Genomic DNA, 16,493 nt, shown 5'->3' on the forward strand with positions numbered 1-16,493 from the left:
TGTGAAAACTACCCTTTCTTTTTATTCTCTTGGTCATCTTCTTCCCCGTTCGGTCATTGCGATGACTGAACGGTCAGTTGTGATGACCGGCCGACCGACCGGCTGATAACCGAGGTCATCGGTCCGGATGACCGGCGAGTGCGCTTAGTGACCGGCGAGTGACCGGCGAGTCCGTTCGGTGACCCTCCGGTCACCGGAGCGCGGTCAGTGGTCTCAGGTGATGGGAACTGGGTCTGTTCTGTAGCCATCAGCCACCCGCGCTTCTTACCGCTACAGAGACCATCGTTACAGCGTCGTTAACGACTTTTAATTGTCGGTAATGTCTGGCTATCACGGTATGAAGTGTTCCGAATTTCCTGTGCTAAAGGAAGGATGATACGAGTACATGAAAGAGGATAAATCGTGGGAAGGAGGTCGTCGTACTTGTGGCGACTCGACTTTATCACTGTGTTGAAACTGAACATGATAAAGTAGTAGCTCTGCTCTGACATAATAATGTCATAGCATGTAGCAGTTATCACGAATACGTCATTACGCTCAACGCGTTCTAATGGCGCTCAACGTGTTCTACTGTAAATAAACAAATACATCTGGATTTTCCAATTTTCGTTCGCTAATTTTCGCTCTCAATTTTCGCTCTAAGAGCTATTAATCAATGCGATCACTATGTGTTCCGTACCTTGCAACCTTACATAAAAGTTTGCCGATATTGATTGGATGCATTGCCAAGCTTTCTATGCTTCATATGAAGATAATCACGAAACAGTATTGCACACGATGTGTTTTCATCGGACATGTCATGTGCAAATGCACCAGTTTAAATATCATGTTATCAGATCAAGGCTATGTGACTCTGTGTGAAATTGCTTTCACTATTTAGGCATTGAATGAAGCTGTGATCAAGCAATTATCGTTTTTATTCAGAGTTGACATGGTCTTGGAACCTAGCCATCGTGATTTTTCAACATCTCAGTTCTGCATCAATTACGCTGGTCTCCTTCGGCTTCATTGTGATCATGGGTGGAGAATGTTTGAAAAAGTTACCCCGGCCGGCGACCGATATTCGGAAAGACGATATGCTCACGTTGTTGTCAACGATCGTCATAAGCAGCCAGGGCTAGGTATTCTGACCAGGGCTGCGGAGTGCGGAGTCGATAGATTTTAAGGTGACTCCGACTCCGACCCCGACTCCGGGCTCAAAAATCGACTCCAACTCCATCTCCGACGCCAGCTCCGACTCCAGGCATTGCTCATTAAGTCCATAGTAGGTAATGAAATCAGATTTTAGGCTGGATGTTTTTTACCTTGCCTGAAATGAAATTTTGCGCGCTCCAAGGCCTTGTACTGCAAATGAGTATTTTTGAAATAGCATGCAAAATAAAAACAGGTTTTGACGCAGCAGCCTTCTTCAGCTTTTTCAACAATAAAAACGCTGGTCCAAAACAGGGTATGTCCTTCCATTCAACCAAGCCTGATTTTGAAAGGTTAACGAAAGAAAAATCGTCAAGCTACCAGGTGCAAGGCATGACTTTGAGCCATGCAGTTTTAACTCCAACTCCGGAGTCGGAGTCGGTAAGATTTTAGCGACTCCAGCTCCGACATAGACTCCGGGCAAAACTGCCGACTCCGACCGACTCCGAATCCGACTCCGCAGCCCTGATTCTGACCCATGGAAATGGAACAATGGATGTTATGTTTGTTAATTGTTCAAGGATGAGCGTTGTATCCGACATCCAGTAGCGGCGGAACACCCTCAAGCAACGGGGGGGGGGGGGGGGGGGGCACTGCCGACTTTTCGTCCCATTCTTTCCATTCACCGCCGATAGGGCTAATGTTAAAATACCAAAATCAAAGGGGGCACGGTGCCCCGGTGACGGTGAACAGTTCCGCCGCCTATGCCGACATCGTATTATTCATAACATTTTTGGAATGATTGAAAGACAAGTTCCTTTTAAGTGATTTTTCTTTACTTAAACCTGCAATTTCACACCATACCCCATTATAATATGCCATTTTGAGTAAATGTTGCGTTTTCAGCTTTTTATTGTGTCTCAAAATAGGAACAAAAAGACGACAACTCACCTCGTAGAAGCTTTACAAAGAAAATTGACAGATCAAACCAAAGCACTAAAATGGGTCACTGACATCCACGGACGCAGCCTTTTTCAACAGGGCCTCGGCTAAGGAATTTTGACTGGTGGGCCACTTGGGCAGCAACATGGACTGACCTTCGTAGCCATAGCCCCCCCCCTAATTTTTTATTTTTCCCCAGATTTCGGCCACTTTATTTTGCAAAAAACGTCAGGATTGAAGATGGCATTAAAAAAAGTAAAAAAACGGGGCTCGACCTCCCCCCCAGACTCTTCAGAGAGAGGAGAGAGTAGGGACCCACAACCCTCTCAGTGGTGATACTTCGGCGGTGCACATAAAATCGCACTAGTATGCACAAAATATTGACGCAGATTGTAAAACTTTGGACGATAACTTACGGCCGGTCGGATGTTAAAAATCAGCGAGCCCCGAGTGGATCGCTCGCCGACTAGTCGGAGATTCGGAAGCGGTCGGACGGGAACGGACGTTGTCGGATGGATCGGGAGGAATTGTGAACAGCACGAGTACAACTTTATATATAAAGTGGGTTGTAGCAGGAACCCCAAAAGGGGGTTGTAGCAGCAACCCCAACATCTCTGAAAATGATCATTAAGCCTATTGGTGTCGCATGGAAAAGAATTGACTCAAAAGCCCAAGCGCACTGCGCAACCCTAATATTTTCTTTAAAGGGACCATCCCACCTTAACATTAGTTTTGAGTTGAGATAGCCAAGTTTGCGGCCAGGCTCAGAAACCACCATTTATCCTGGTCGCAACCCCCGCAGCTTTATGGTGTTCAAGAAATTTCTTCCCTTTACTTGCAGGGTGGGACCAGCTTAGTCCCTATCTCTTAACCATTAGCGGTTTTTTGATGACGTCAGCAGTCATTTCAACGCCCGCCATTCCTTGAACCCGAGTTTTGCTGACCTTGAGCTACCTTTTTTATCAACGTGAAATCCGTCGTCGGCGCTGAGAAAGCATATTGCTTTTCATTTTAATTTGAATATTAGAAGATACCCACCACTGGAACTTGGACTGATATTATACCAAGGCCGAAGATGATCAAGCTGCCTGCTATATCTGGAGCTTGGTGTTCAACTTCAACATGGAATAAAAAACAAAATATCAAAGCAAACTGGATATGGTACTGCAAGTTAAAGTCCAAAGAAATTTGAAGAGCTGACAATTGACATTAATTCTTTTCCTGCAAGGTTTCCATATGGAGATCACAGTCACACCATGAAGAAATATTTTGATGTTAACAGTTGAAAGGGGATTTATCTTCCAGTTTTGACAAAAGACGCTGCTGACTGTCTTTGGAAAAGGATGTCGGCATGAGGTGCAATTGTGCTTGTGAAGTGGTTATAACTGGTCTTTTCACAGTATTAAATTAAATGTGCCATTGCAGCCAAGTGTGTTATCATGTAAGGTAAAATCAAAACTACAATGTTGGTTTTACGAGCATTGAGAAGGCTGGTAGGTAACACCTGCCTGTGCTCGTAAATCATGCTGCCAGAGTATTCTAAATTAATTTTATCATACACTTTTGTTGTCCAGAATGGTTGCACTATTGTTTGGTATCATATTATTCCATGTAAATATGGTAGTGTAAAGTCCGACCAACATGTTACCAGATTTGAAGCTGTTACGTTACCTAAGTACCTGTTTTTTACTGGCGTGGTGAATGTCACCTGGATTTTGTTTTGAGGTGCAGACCTAGTAACTCTGACTACATGGGTTTGAAGCTATTATCTATTCTGTTTTTACTGGCCTGGTGAATGGCGACTGATGTTGTCCGTGGATGGCACTGAAACAAATTTTGAGTGTTTTGTACAGTGTTTTAATACAATGCTGAGGGCTGAAAGTTGTCTTGTTTAGAGTGGTGAAAGTTCAGGATATGCCAGCCACCATGGTGGGTCAGAGTTAAATGTGTTGCAGTCAGTTCGGCTTCGGCAAGCACACGGATGGGCATACGCATCAAGACCTGCTCTGCCATACTTTCAGCCAATTTTACCTAGGTAAGTCTTTTCTTTTTTTCTGCCAAAAGCTATGACATTGTGAATTTCAGCACTGTGGCCTGTGTGTAGCTTTCAGGAAAGCAATTCTAAATAAAGCTCTGATAAAGTGCAAAATCAGCAATGCAGCCCTCTATTACATTTTCTACAACATCTTACTTGTTCCTTGCATGGAGAGAAAAATGCAATGTTATGAATTCGTTTATTCACATAATTTGACAAGCATGCAGTTACCTGCTACTATCACTGCACAAAACAGAGCAGAAAACATCAGTTGATCAAACACAAGACATAACAGAAGTTTACAACATAGGGCTGCCGAACCTGCTTCCTCCCACCACAGTTGATGCCATTTCCTAGCCTGGCTTGATGTGAGCACTGAATAGCTGCTCTGTCTAATTACAGCTCACTACCATTCAACTTAAACTACTCTCTTTAAAGTAAGAGTGAGAGCGTTCAGTGTTCATAGCAGCTCGACAGACGACAGACAACAAACATCTTGACAAACCAACCAGTATTTGATTTGGCTAATGATTTATGTGCTTGTTGTATCATGGCCAAACTACTTTAACAGCAATAATCCCTGTTTCATCTTGATCTTGCTTTTATTTCCATTTGAACTCAGATCTTGAAACAATCATCTGAAGTGATATCAGATACTGGCTTCTGTTTCTCTTGAAAGCAAGTTAAAACAACAATGATAAACTAAGGCAGGAGATGTGAGGTGAGTTGTGGCAGTAGATTTTTGATTCAACATATGTCAACCTTATATTGCTTGAGACCTCTGTGACAGACAAACAAATATTTATAGTTTTTTGATAGTTTGGATTCTTGACTTGATTTAGCAGATCAGCTGTGAACCTTGACTTTGAAATCACATAAATGTCATGGTACCCGAACGAATCCTCGCATGACATTTCTTCGTAGCACAATTTTTCGTCCGCATTTCTTCGTCTACAAATCTTCGTCGGTGCATTTATTTGTCCCTCAATGCTTACTCTTGCATATATTTGCGTTGAAGAAGAAATGCGAGCCGATTTTCATATACCCTGGTGCGAGACAAAGTAATGCGATAGGTACGAATAAATGCCCTGACGAAGATTTGCAGACGAAGAATTGCGATACGAAGAAATGCCATAAGAATTGTCCTGGAATCCTTTATTGGCCATCATATATTGACCTTGATAAGATAAACGCATCATTCGCGCAATATTTGTCGCACTTTGATACCAAACTATTGCTTCCAAATGCCGACGTAAAGAAAACCTTTATGTGACGTCATAGAAACAGCGGATTTCCCAAAAAGTAAACAAAAATAAAAGTCTTATATCTCGAAAACGGGTGAATATTTTCCGGTAAAATTTGGTAGATGTTCATTTTCGCTCTTTGTGATTCACGCTACATCACTTTTATGCCAATTCATTAACTTTTTTGAAGGTGGGAGGGTCCCTTTAAAAAAAAAAACCAAGTTATGTACACATCTGGTGAACAGTGTCCCAAACATCAGATTTCTCTTGGATGTCTGAGTGGAAAATTCTAGCCACCCAAAATGTGAGAGTGGAAAATTATCCATTCTTACTCTTGAGTGTCATCTTCAGCCCAAATGAGAAATTTTTGGAACGCTGTCTGTGAACGGTTCGAAATTCGTCCGACTGGTCAGATGTGTGACTGCAAGCATCATACCGGTCGTGAAGACGCATAATATCGCTTGCAGACTTCAATCGGCTGGAAGTCGCCGACACTACCTCTAGTTTGACTCTGGCTTATATCGTGTCTATCGGCGAGTCGTCTGAGATCGCTCGCAGGCTTATCCCCGACCATCTGAACTGGTCTGTTCTTTTTTTTTTCGTTGCTTATTCGTAACTTTTCTTGTAACCGACTGGTCTGTGGCAGATGCTTATGTGACTGCAACCACTCGATCGATCGGAAAGCTTGCAAGAACTCTCGCAGACCTCGATCGGCTGGAAGCCGCCACCTGTAATTGACAGAGGCAGACGTCTTTCACGATTATTGCATAAAATTTAAAGCCCGTCGGTCACACTTCACCGGATTGGACCAACGGACGAGAAACGGACGAGAACTGTCAGCGTCCGGTGATGTCCGTTTGTTTCCGTTGGACGTCCGTTTCGTTTGTCATCCGTTAACATCGTTCCATGTCCGATGGTGTACGGTTGAGCACACCGGACACTTATGATTTCCAATTATGCAACAACTGGTGCAAAATATGGCAGCAATTTGACTGTGACGTCACAAAGTTGCGGGTACTATAGTCCACTTTTTATCCCAAGAGGATATTGCAAACAATAGGTTGAAGTTTTTTCACAAGAATATGTTTCACCAATGGGTACTTGACAGCCTGAAAATGTACGATAAGATCTGCTAATTCAATTTGAAATGTGAAAAATGCTTATATTTTTCGGACAATTACTGGTGGGCCAAATCTTTGAGGCTGGTGGGCCATTTCGGGTCACTGGTGGGCCATTTGGCCCACCAGTTAACATGTTAGCCGAGGCCCTGTTTTTCAATGTTGGGCGGCTCTTATAAGACAAACAGGGAGTCGATCCAGGAATATCGACCGGTCCCGGTCTCGCAGCTCAGTCGCTAGAGCATTGGACTCCGCGTGGCGAGAACACGCGTCCCGGTTACAACAGTCCGAGTTCGAAGCATGACGGACGCTCGGTGTTCATGAGCACCCTGACGGGTACGCTCATTAACGGGCATGATGGTTGCGGTTGGTGGCAGGTCAGTCGAAGGCAGTGAGGTCAAGCAGTGGTTTTGAAAAAGTGCGCCAAAGGCGCGCAAATTTTCGAAACTGAACAGGATTTGAGAGCAATCTTGGCATTGGCGACCACACGCTGGTCCTAGCGTTGGAGATTATGGCAAGTTAAGTAACTGATAAATACCTATATTACCTGATTTGCAATAGTACGCCCATGGAAGTTAACATTCGAAGAGCGAGAGTTTTCTTTTCTCGTATGGAGACAGCTTTTTAGGATTTACAAGAGTGGAAAAGTTACCCCGGCCGCGCCGGGGTATGCTAAAAGTTACCCCGGCCACGGCCGGGGTGGCCGGGGCATGTTCTCCACCCATGATTGTGATTGATAATGGGAACTTGTCTGTGTGAATGACTGCCAACGCAGCTGGTGGTCGTTCGCACATTCCAAGGTCAGCACTGACTCAGGGCTATGATTCAGTTGTGCGCCGGTGTGCCGCGGGTGCACCATACGCTGTGCACTGTGCAACGTGTGCAAAGTGCGCTCTATTGTTTGTGCACAGAAGCACGTTCACACATTTTGGCGCCCGCCGCGAGCACTTGTCCATCAGCAAACGGCATAATGGTTGGCTGCGCTACTGGAATAGTCACCAGTCAGTAGTCATGATGAACTTGGTGGTTACTGGTTATTTTTGGTGCATGGCGAGGGTTTTGATTGCCGGCGGCTGCTGCAATACAAAAACGAACGTCTTGATATGCCATAGGGCACCGAACTCCGAACGAAAGCACCCATTTTCTGATAGTGAGCGCAGTTCGTACTTAAATAGGAGCCGTACTAAAACAATGGGAGCTGTTCTTAGACGGTATATTCTTCTTGAACAGCCATGCCGTGATCCGACATTGAGCAGCGAGCGCCATGAATACCGCACCATAGGCGGGCGCCGAGCTTCACGAAAGCTTCCCAGGAGCTTCACGGACTGCCTATCTCGAGGTCAGCTCTGACGACCGAGTGTAAGTACCAGACGAGAGCGTGGAAAGACGAAGGCCAACAGGATTACCACGAGAGAGCTCTGCTGCACCCAGCCCCACGGCGGGGCTCTGCTGCACAGAGACGGCCTGAAGCGAGCATGATCGCTTCACATTGGCACGATTTACGGTTTAGATGTCGGTTTCGTAAGGATTGCATCGAAAAATGTCGGGAAATGGCCTCCGTTGATGCCCTTGATTTAGCCGTCGGATAGACCGCACGTAATTGTCAGGTCACTGGGCTAAGTCAAGTTACCTCCAAAGAAGCTATAAGCTGCATAGCTCGTCTAAGCCGAGGAAGTGATGTGAAACTCTGAGCAATGGTATGGCATGAGATTGCAAAAGAAAAGGAAAAAACATTGACAACAATTTCACCTGACCCACAAAGACCGAAATTATTCTATGTATTATATTTAGAGCTCTAATCAGCATCATCTGCTGCTACTCGCGTGATGGTTATTGGCCAAAGACCCAATAAAATGAAGGGGAATGTCGAACGCTCTTCTCAATGCTACGTTCATGATGCTACGTTATTCAGAATGCCCGAACGATTATTTTTTGTTTATTTATTTTCCTTACCAAGTGCCCCAGAAGCCGAACGTTCAACGTTTCGAAAAAGCCTGTCTCTGTTTCCAGTTTCTTCACTTTGAACTTCTGCCGATGGGCCCAGCACACATACCGCGGTGTCATTTTTCGTCCAACCCACTAACGTCACTCGCCGTGACGCCGTGACGCCGCCGGCACACCACCGTCACTATCTGGGTCACGTGCCGGTCACATGACCGTGTGCTGGAGCGGATGTGTCCGGTCACGTGTCCCTGTGACCATGTGGTGTGCGGTGTGACAGGTAATGGACGGTGTCCACTTTCCAACTTCCCAGCCTCAGGGCGGATGTCGGCGGCACCTTGGATGAATTGTATAAGGCGGCCTCGAGTGGCGGATCTTCGCTTCATTTGGGGTAACGTTATAAAGCTTGTTCTAATTCACGTTATGCTTCGAAAGTATGGGATCAGGTGCGTGCGGAACTAAAGCAAGATCTCTTATATCTCTTATATATTTCGTTTTGATTGCGCTTTATTCAAGCTCGATAATTGGACTTATGTTGTACGAATTTCCCTGGTATCTTTCGTATTTCTCAACTGAGTTCGCCGAATACTGTCAGAATCACAGAGGTCATGACTCATGAGTGAATAAGTCTCTCTCAAAATTTTCTAGGCGTTGGTACATGTTTGATCTGAATGGTGTGTACCTTTGGAGCTAAAAATATAAGTGGCACGCTACTCACAGCCCAGCATTGGCCTCGCCCACCGACATCTCATCCTCTTTATCAGTCCATCAGCGCACTGATCTTGATTCTGAGATAGCCCAAGGCCACTCAGCTGTCAAGGGTCCTCAGTCAGCTGTTCCTGACTGATTGGATGGTGAGGAACTGTCAACTGTGTGTTGTGACAGTTTAAGGAGATTTTTTTCTGTCGAGCCGACCCGACCTGACCTGACCTGACCTGACCTGACCTGACCTACACTGCGAAGAGGCTATCGTTTTCATATTCAAATCAATGTGAGCTAGTGACGATGACGTATTACTCGAACTCGATTCGGGACGTTTGAATGGCACGTTTTCTAGAAGCTGTTGTGACGTATCTCGTATTCGCTCAGTGGCGGCAGCGATATCCTACAAAGGTAAAAAAAATCCAAAAATACAAAATCCAAATAAAGCCCACGTTTTTAGAGGGCGCCTTACAGTCTGCATTGTGTGGGTTCTGCTGACTCCCCGCCTTACGTAAAATTCTGACGGTGGGGTGGCTCTCTCCTCCTCCCCTCCCCCCCCCCCCCCCTGATGGTGCGTCAGTCCGGCCCAGCTGTCACCACAGCTGGGCCGGAGCCGGACTCACTAGTTCCCGCCGCCGCCGCCAGGAGTCTCTGCCGTCGGCGTGCGGCTAGCCGGCGCCTCGGGCACACGAGCTCAGTGTGCGAGCGAAGGGCGAATGTGCTGTGCGGTGAGTTGTGTGAACGGAGAGACGGAAGGGAGATTGTGGTGAATGAGGGTGCAGTGAGACTGCGTGTCCGAGGTGCACTTTGGGCAGTGATGTGAGCGATACCAGACCTCTGGAGGCGAGTGGTCCGGTCTGATTTGCGAGAACGTCCACCGTTTGAGGTCCATCCGGTGTTGTGAAGGCATTCAGCTCCAGACTCATAGTTCGTGTCGTGCTACTTCCGTGAATGCCACTAGCGTGAGACTTCGGTGGGCCGTGCCGATTGTGGAGACCCGTTGGAGATTGTTTGGCGCCGACCCCGTCTTACCTGACCTGAGTCGGGTCAGCGGTTTACCACCATGTCAATGTCTGGCCAGCCTTCTGACTCGCTGGAGTTCTGCTCCATGGACTACTGGGATTACTTCGTCGAGCTGGAATGTCTCCAGAGCTGCAAAGGAAAAGGTAGGCTGCATTTGGTTGGCTGCAGTGCATTTGAACAGTCATGACCTTGGGCCGTAATCTGGTTTGCTCGTGCCGCCCAGCGCGAATCGTGAAGGTCGCTTGACTGCCGATAGAGGACATGAGGGTCACATGTCATCTGTTTGAATGGCCAGAGCGGTTTCACTCATCACGAAGAGTACGAACCCGCGAGTTATTGGCCAAGTAATGCGGGGAGTCGCGGCTGCCGGCTGTCGTCATTGATATGAGAAGCTGTCAGCTTTGATAGGGTGTTTTGAAATGCACTGACTGACAAGGACACACTCCCACAATACGTAGCAGACTAGCAGCTCCAGAGGCGTTTGTGTTATGTTTTTGTCAAGTGTTTGAGTGTAAAACTTACAAATGGTTTATGCTGAATGTGACATTTTCCTTAGCAAGACATGGCTTCCTGGTCTGCCCTGATGCTCGACCACGGGTCTGTCCAAGTCCCTTTCTCCCAGGAGTTAGTCAGCATGCCACTACAGTTCGTCACTTCGTCCTTCACTCTGTCACTCCCTTAGTCACTCGCGTCACTTTGTCGTCCGTGGGGGAGGGGCTCTATTCGAACGGACCACCGACAAAAACAATGGACGGAGGAATGAACGGAAACTGGACACGTTAGTCAGTAGTCGGACCTTGCCTCGCTGGGCGACAACCGGCCACTACATTTTGGCTGAAGCCTGTAACTTGTCTATTCATCATATCCACTAATTGTTTATGGTGCCTCTGTTTGTGTTTTTGAGGGCCTTGTTTCACACCTCTTTGTTGCACCATCTTATTTTCCCTCATCTTCTCGTCGCAAAACTTCTGTTACTTCTGATGAACTAGCTCTAGACAGCGAATCAAAATTTTACATTATCATCCTGGATTTAGCATGAAACTTCTAACAGCGAATAACGGTGTTGAGGTTATTGGTGATGTAGGATCTTATAAATTCATCTGTTCATCAGACTGCCGAGTGCAGACACTTGTAAAGTCATTTCCGCCGGTAGCAATTAACAGAATGAGTGAGGCCATCCAGAAATACCATCACTCAGGGGGCATTGTCTCGCCTCAGCTCTCTTGGGCACCAGCCGTGACGTAATCGGTGTTCCGGCCGGCGAGCTGACCATTCATCCGGCGCGGGGTGACCTCTGTCTCACGCTGTGACCTCCCCGTGACCCGGCCGGCGAGCGGAGCCGTGACCCGTCGTGGGACACCCGTGACCGGTAGTCGACCGTCGGAGCACGGGTCAGGTGACAGCGGCACGGCGGTGGGTCCAACCTGACCTGACCTCTGACCCTGTGTCTGTGACCTGTGACCCTATCTAAAACTGGGCTCTTTGGAGAGCCTGATCCTCCCTGGGGCACTGCACGGCAGGTGGGCGTACCTGTCACGGTTTGTGAACTAACCTATTGCGGAACTATAATGGAACAGCCTGTCGTGCAATTGATGCAGAGATAGCGATTGAGTGAGATCGAGAGAGTGAGACAAGAGAAGGTGACTGATGTAGAATGCTAACCATGCTTGTCCGTTCAATTCATTTTTATCTTTCGTCATGCTCGTACTAGCAACGAAAGTGTTGTTGGATATTATTAGGTACTAAAAACTGTTCTCCTTCGACAATTTCTGAAGCAAATTAGAACGGTCACACTCACAGCTGTGGGGGTATATGAACTCCAAAGAAAAGATCTACTCTTCAGCGCATTTATAAGATTACAAATACAAGAGATGAATTTAACATTTAGCAATCTAGCCGCTATCGATTTTCAATGAATTCATCGATATTCATACGTTCTCATCATCCGCAATTCTTCTGCACAGAAAAATCTTATACACAGACGTTTCGAACGTTTTGCGTTGCGAGCGTCCTTACACCAAACCAAACCGCTCGTCTTGGCGGTGCGGCGTTGCCCCCGTTCTAGATAACTTCGTTCAGTTGTCATTTCAAGTGATGTGATTGATCTGTGTCAAAACACTGCGCCGTTTGACCAGCGGACTATTTCCTGTCACTGGCAGGCGTGCTTTTCGACAGTTGTGAATCACCATTGAGTGTGTTGGCCAGCGAATGAAGTGCCCGAAATAATTAAAGATGTGTTAGCAAAGTGGAATAATTGGACAATGGACATACACTGGACTTTGATGGCATAGCCTATCAGGGTTGATCGATCAGCATGAATGATCGATTGGTGTAATTGTTTATTGTTGGACCGTTAGGTGGTCGTAAATCCGTTGTCTGACCCGTCTAACCGTCGCTCGAAAATTTGACTGACCACTGACCAGTTGGTATTTTACACTGACTTCCCGGACGTTACCGGTGCATTTCTCTCACGGATACCTCGTTACCGGATCACCGTACCAGTGGCAGCGAATTTCCTCGTGTGCTCAAACCGGGCCGTAGGAAAAAGTAGAAGCGGACGGTTTACTGAATAGCGAGCGGTGTCCGGCTACGTCGTCTGCAGCCCATGAGGGTCAGTTATAGAGCCCGATTGCGGCCAGATGTGAGACCCTTATAGACACCCTAAGGTTAGCTGCTGTATTTGTGGGAATTAGGATACCTTAGACCTTCGCTATTGCCATTCAAGAGTGGTCAATGACGGTTTGGTAGTTGGTACTTCTCGACATTCTCTCGCCGTCTATTATCGTCTTTGGTAATCTGAAGTCACCCTTTCTGACAGCCTCTGGTCGTGCCTAACCTTCTCTGGGTGTCTCTGATAGTCTCTGGTTATCATCTCTGGCCGTCTTTGGCATTCTCTAGTAGTCTCTTACAATGCATGGAGGCCTTTGCCGTCTCTAGCCGTCTGGAGTAGTCTCTGGCAATATTTGTCTATCTTCTGACAGTCTCCTGTCGTCTCTGTGAGCACCACAGTCAGCCGCTTCAGCTATCGTCCGATGAGAGGCGCAGACTTTGCCACGCTCCTCGCCGTGTTACCGCCGCTTCCCACGCCGACAGGTTTGCCGAACCCACGATGCGGCTCACCACGATACGGCTCGCTCTCAGAAAGACATATGTCGTGTGCAGATATGGATGTTTGACGATTGAGTCATTTGCAGAATTGCAGAAAGATACGCGCTCAGTTACGAAATTCAGTGTTATGGTTCTTGAGTTTCCATTCAGTTGCCGCTTACTTCAGCTGCTATGGTGTAAGGTACGACAATCTTACGGCCAAGTGCATCTACAGGTGACATGCCGAGCGTTTGTTGTTGTGTTGCACGACCTCTGCGGAAGTTTTACTCGGTTTCGATGCTACAGAAAGTGGCTTTGATATCCATTTTTACCACCCGGCTGAGTTGCGGTCTATTTTAGTATCTGCAATTATGCTGTTCAACCATTTAGTGATTTCTATTCCATTTCGCAACTTTTTACGGATCTTAGCTAGCATTTCGCCGAACTATCAGCTACCTTTCTCTCTGATTGAGCTGATTCACCTCTCCATTTGAATATCTCCCTGCAGACACCCATTGGGTGGGGCTGGTCAGCTGGCGTCACGGTCACAATCCGTGACGGACAGACAGCCCCGTGACAGGGCCGTGACGCTCGGGTGCGCCGTGACGCTCCGTAGTCGCACAACCGTGACGTTACGGCGGTTTTCAGTGCGAAGACACGGCTTGCAAAGCTTCTGCAATGTGCACTGGCAGCTTTAGCCCTGTTCGAGCGGGTGTTAAACATCATTTGGCTACTTGTAGGTACCAGAGAAAATAACCATCGCTCTCAGGCAGGCTTAACATTAGGGTAACAGTGTGCAAGTTGCACATACATATATGCGCTAATTTGCTCGTGTTTAGACTTGTGACGCTTTACTTATGGCTCATTCGTCCAGATAAGAGAAAACATTGGACTAGAATTTACGTTAGGCTTAACCCGCGAGTTGCTGGGGGGAGGCCGTTAAACGCCCCCACTTTTTCGCCGGGCCATAGCATAAAGACGGCGCGCCGCAGGCGCGCCAAATTTTGGGTTCCTGTAGGGAATTGATTGAAGTTTATTGTGACAAAGTTTAAAAAAAAATCGGTCGGAAAATTTTTCAGATATCAAGGTTTTAGTGACGTCATGATTTCTGAGTTTTCGACCAAAAACGGCATAAGTTCGAAAAATCATATAAAATCACACAATAGACATACAGACATGCCGTAAACGCCATAAGACTGCCAATACCATGAACAATCAAATGGCTATCTTCGATTATTGATTATCGTTCCGCATTTTCCAAAATCTTGAACTGAATCTTGGCAATTTCTCGTGACTACTTCACGACCATGATACATGAATTTCTTAAATTGAACTTTTTGAGCCAAACACGTACACATATGATAAAATGAATGTCACCATCGTGTTCTACGCCCTAAATTACCCATAAAACATGTGTCACAGGCTGCGAATATCAGTTTTGATTTTCGGGGATATGTGCCTACCCGGTTGACCTGACCTTGACCCTGACCTATGCTTGACTGACCCCTACATGGAGCTGACACTCTTGTAGGCCTTATATGATGGATTGAGTACCGTTTTGACAGAGTTTATGACGAGAGGCGCCCATTGCGAGGTCCTGAAGTCCATGCTACTGAAAGCCCGATTTCAGGTGTTTGACCTGACCTTGACCCGACCTGTGACCTCAAAATTCAACTTTAAAGTACTCATCTGAAGCGTCTCGTCGCGTTCTTTCGTTTGCCGCCTCGTGCGTTTCGCTGCGCCTATTGGTTCTCGAGTTATCGGCTGGGGGCGTTTAACGCCCCCCCCCCCCCCCAGCAAACGGTGGGTGGCGAAATACCCCAGCAACTGCCGGGTTAAAATGCCAAAGAAACTGCATTTTTCTCCCCCTGACTCCGTTAACTTCAGTCCGACTTTTGCACAGCCCCGCCCTCGCTCGTGTGTGGCTGGCTCGCATAACTCCCGCTAGACTCCCACGACGGAAAGCCTCGGGGTGGAGTCTGAGTGAAGTCGGCAGCCGGCTGGGAAACGGGTGTCTGTGAGACCTCACGAGATGCCCCGGGGAAGATTAGAACACTTTGGGACCGCCACGGAGCCGCCGGACCAGCCTTCAGGCCAGCGAGATGCATGAGGGAAACTACATGGCGGCTAATAGCCAGTTAAAGCGTTACACGCTGGAAAGGAACCCGATCAATGGGAGAAGCTTGTCATCATGGTGCTACATCCGTCCAGGCAGAAATTCGACCAAGGGATTGGGATTCGTGGGAACCGGAACTTCCGCCGTGGGTCACTCGTGTTGAGTGAAACTCGATCACGGATCACACGTGTGGACCAAAACTCCATCACGATATTACATGTATGGGGCGGCAACTACCTCCAGCATGTGACCAAGATACTGCACATGTTGGTCTGGAATGTTAGTAATCTGAATGGTGATCATTGGAAATTTTAACTTTTATCATACAAGTTTCGAATAAAATGCAATATTAATCAGTGAAGATGCAGCTCATTACCTATCCTAACACATATCGCAGTGTGTATTATGTATTAGAACATTCACCTGCTCACAGTAGACAAACAAATCAGCGCTGTGGTATGCTGCGTGTTGCCGTGTGGTTTTCCCTGAGAGGCGTGTGCCCGGTACAAACGGCGTCTCTGTAAAGGAGACCGCGCGATGACAGCACACACCTGTGACGGTGTCGGCCTGACAGGCTGTGACAACGACGAATGTGACGGCTGGGACGAATGTGACGGGTGTGACGGGTGTGACGGGTGTGTGTGATGATGGCAGTGACGAAGTGGGCCGATCCCCTGATCAATTGCGATTTATCAGCGGGCTATTCACGTGGCTGCTGATTCATAGGATATCTGATAGAGAGTAAGCTCCTTTTTCCTAACGCACTGCACCAGTTTAAAGGCTCTTTCAGAATGTTTGTTTCATCAGTGAATGTTCTATCAGTTAGACGTATATCCACGTAATTATTCACGATTCTTTTGTCTTTTTTTGCAGACCTGCAGCTGGCGGCGGAGCTGGGCAAAACTCTTCTGGAGAGGAACAAGGAACTGGAGACGGGCCTGAAGCAGCAGCAAACTGTCATCGACGACCAGAGCCAGGAAATCGAGGTAAGGAGTCCCTGGAGTCACTGGTGTCACTAAAGTAAGTCACTCCAGCCTGAAGCCAGGAGATAGAGGTAAGGAGGCACTGGTTACTGGAGTCACTGCGACCTGAAGCAGCAGAGCTAGGACATAGAGGTAAGGGGTCACTGGAGGCGACTCTTTGACTGCTGAGTC

The 16,493-nt window shown here is 47.2% G+C and overlaps 1 protein-coding gene across 3 annotated transcripts in view; it reads left to right on the plus strand.

Moving 5' to 3' along the window:
- Nucleotides 1-16,493, plus strand: part of LOC122384736 (cerebellar degeneration-related protein 2-like) — a 94,426-nt gene that overhangs the window by 57,785 nt on the left and 20,148 nt on the right. For 2 of the 3 annotated variants that reach the window (XM_043372439.1, XM_043372441.1), the window contains one exon: nt 16,213-16,325. In XM_043372439.1, the coding sequence (XP_043228374.1) occupies nt 16,213-16,325 (113 nt within the window). Of the gene's footprint in view, nt 1-9,766; nt 10,280-16,212; nt 16,326-16,493 lie in introns of those variants that run through there. The other variant, XM_043372440.1, reaches the window with a different exon arrangement.

The sequence above is a fragment of the Amphibalanus amphitrite genome, unplaced genomic scaffold, assembly GCF_019059575.1.
Source record: "Amphibalanus amphitrite isolate SeventyFive unplaced genomic scaffold, NRLGWU_Aamphi_draft 000197F_arrow, whole genome shotgun sequence".
Classification (NCBI taxonomy): domain Eukaryota; kingdom Metazoa; phylum Arthropoda; class Thecostraca; order Balanomorpha; family Balanidae; genus Amphibalanus; species Amphibalanus amphitrite.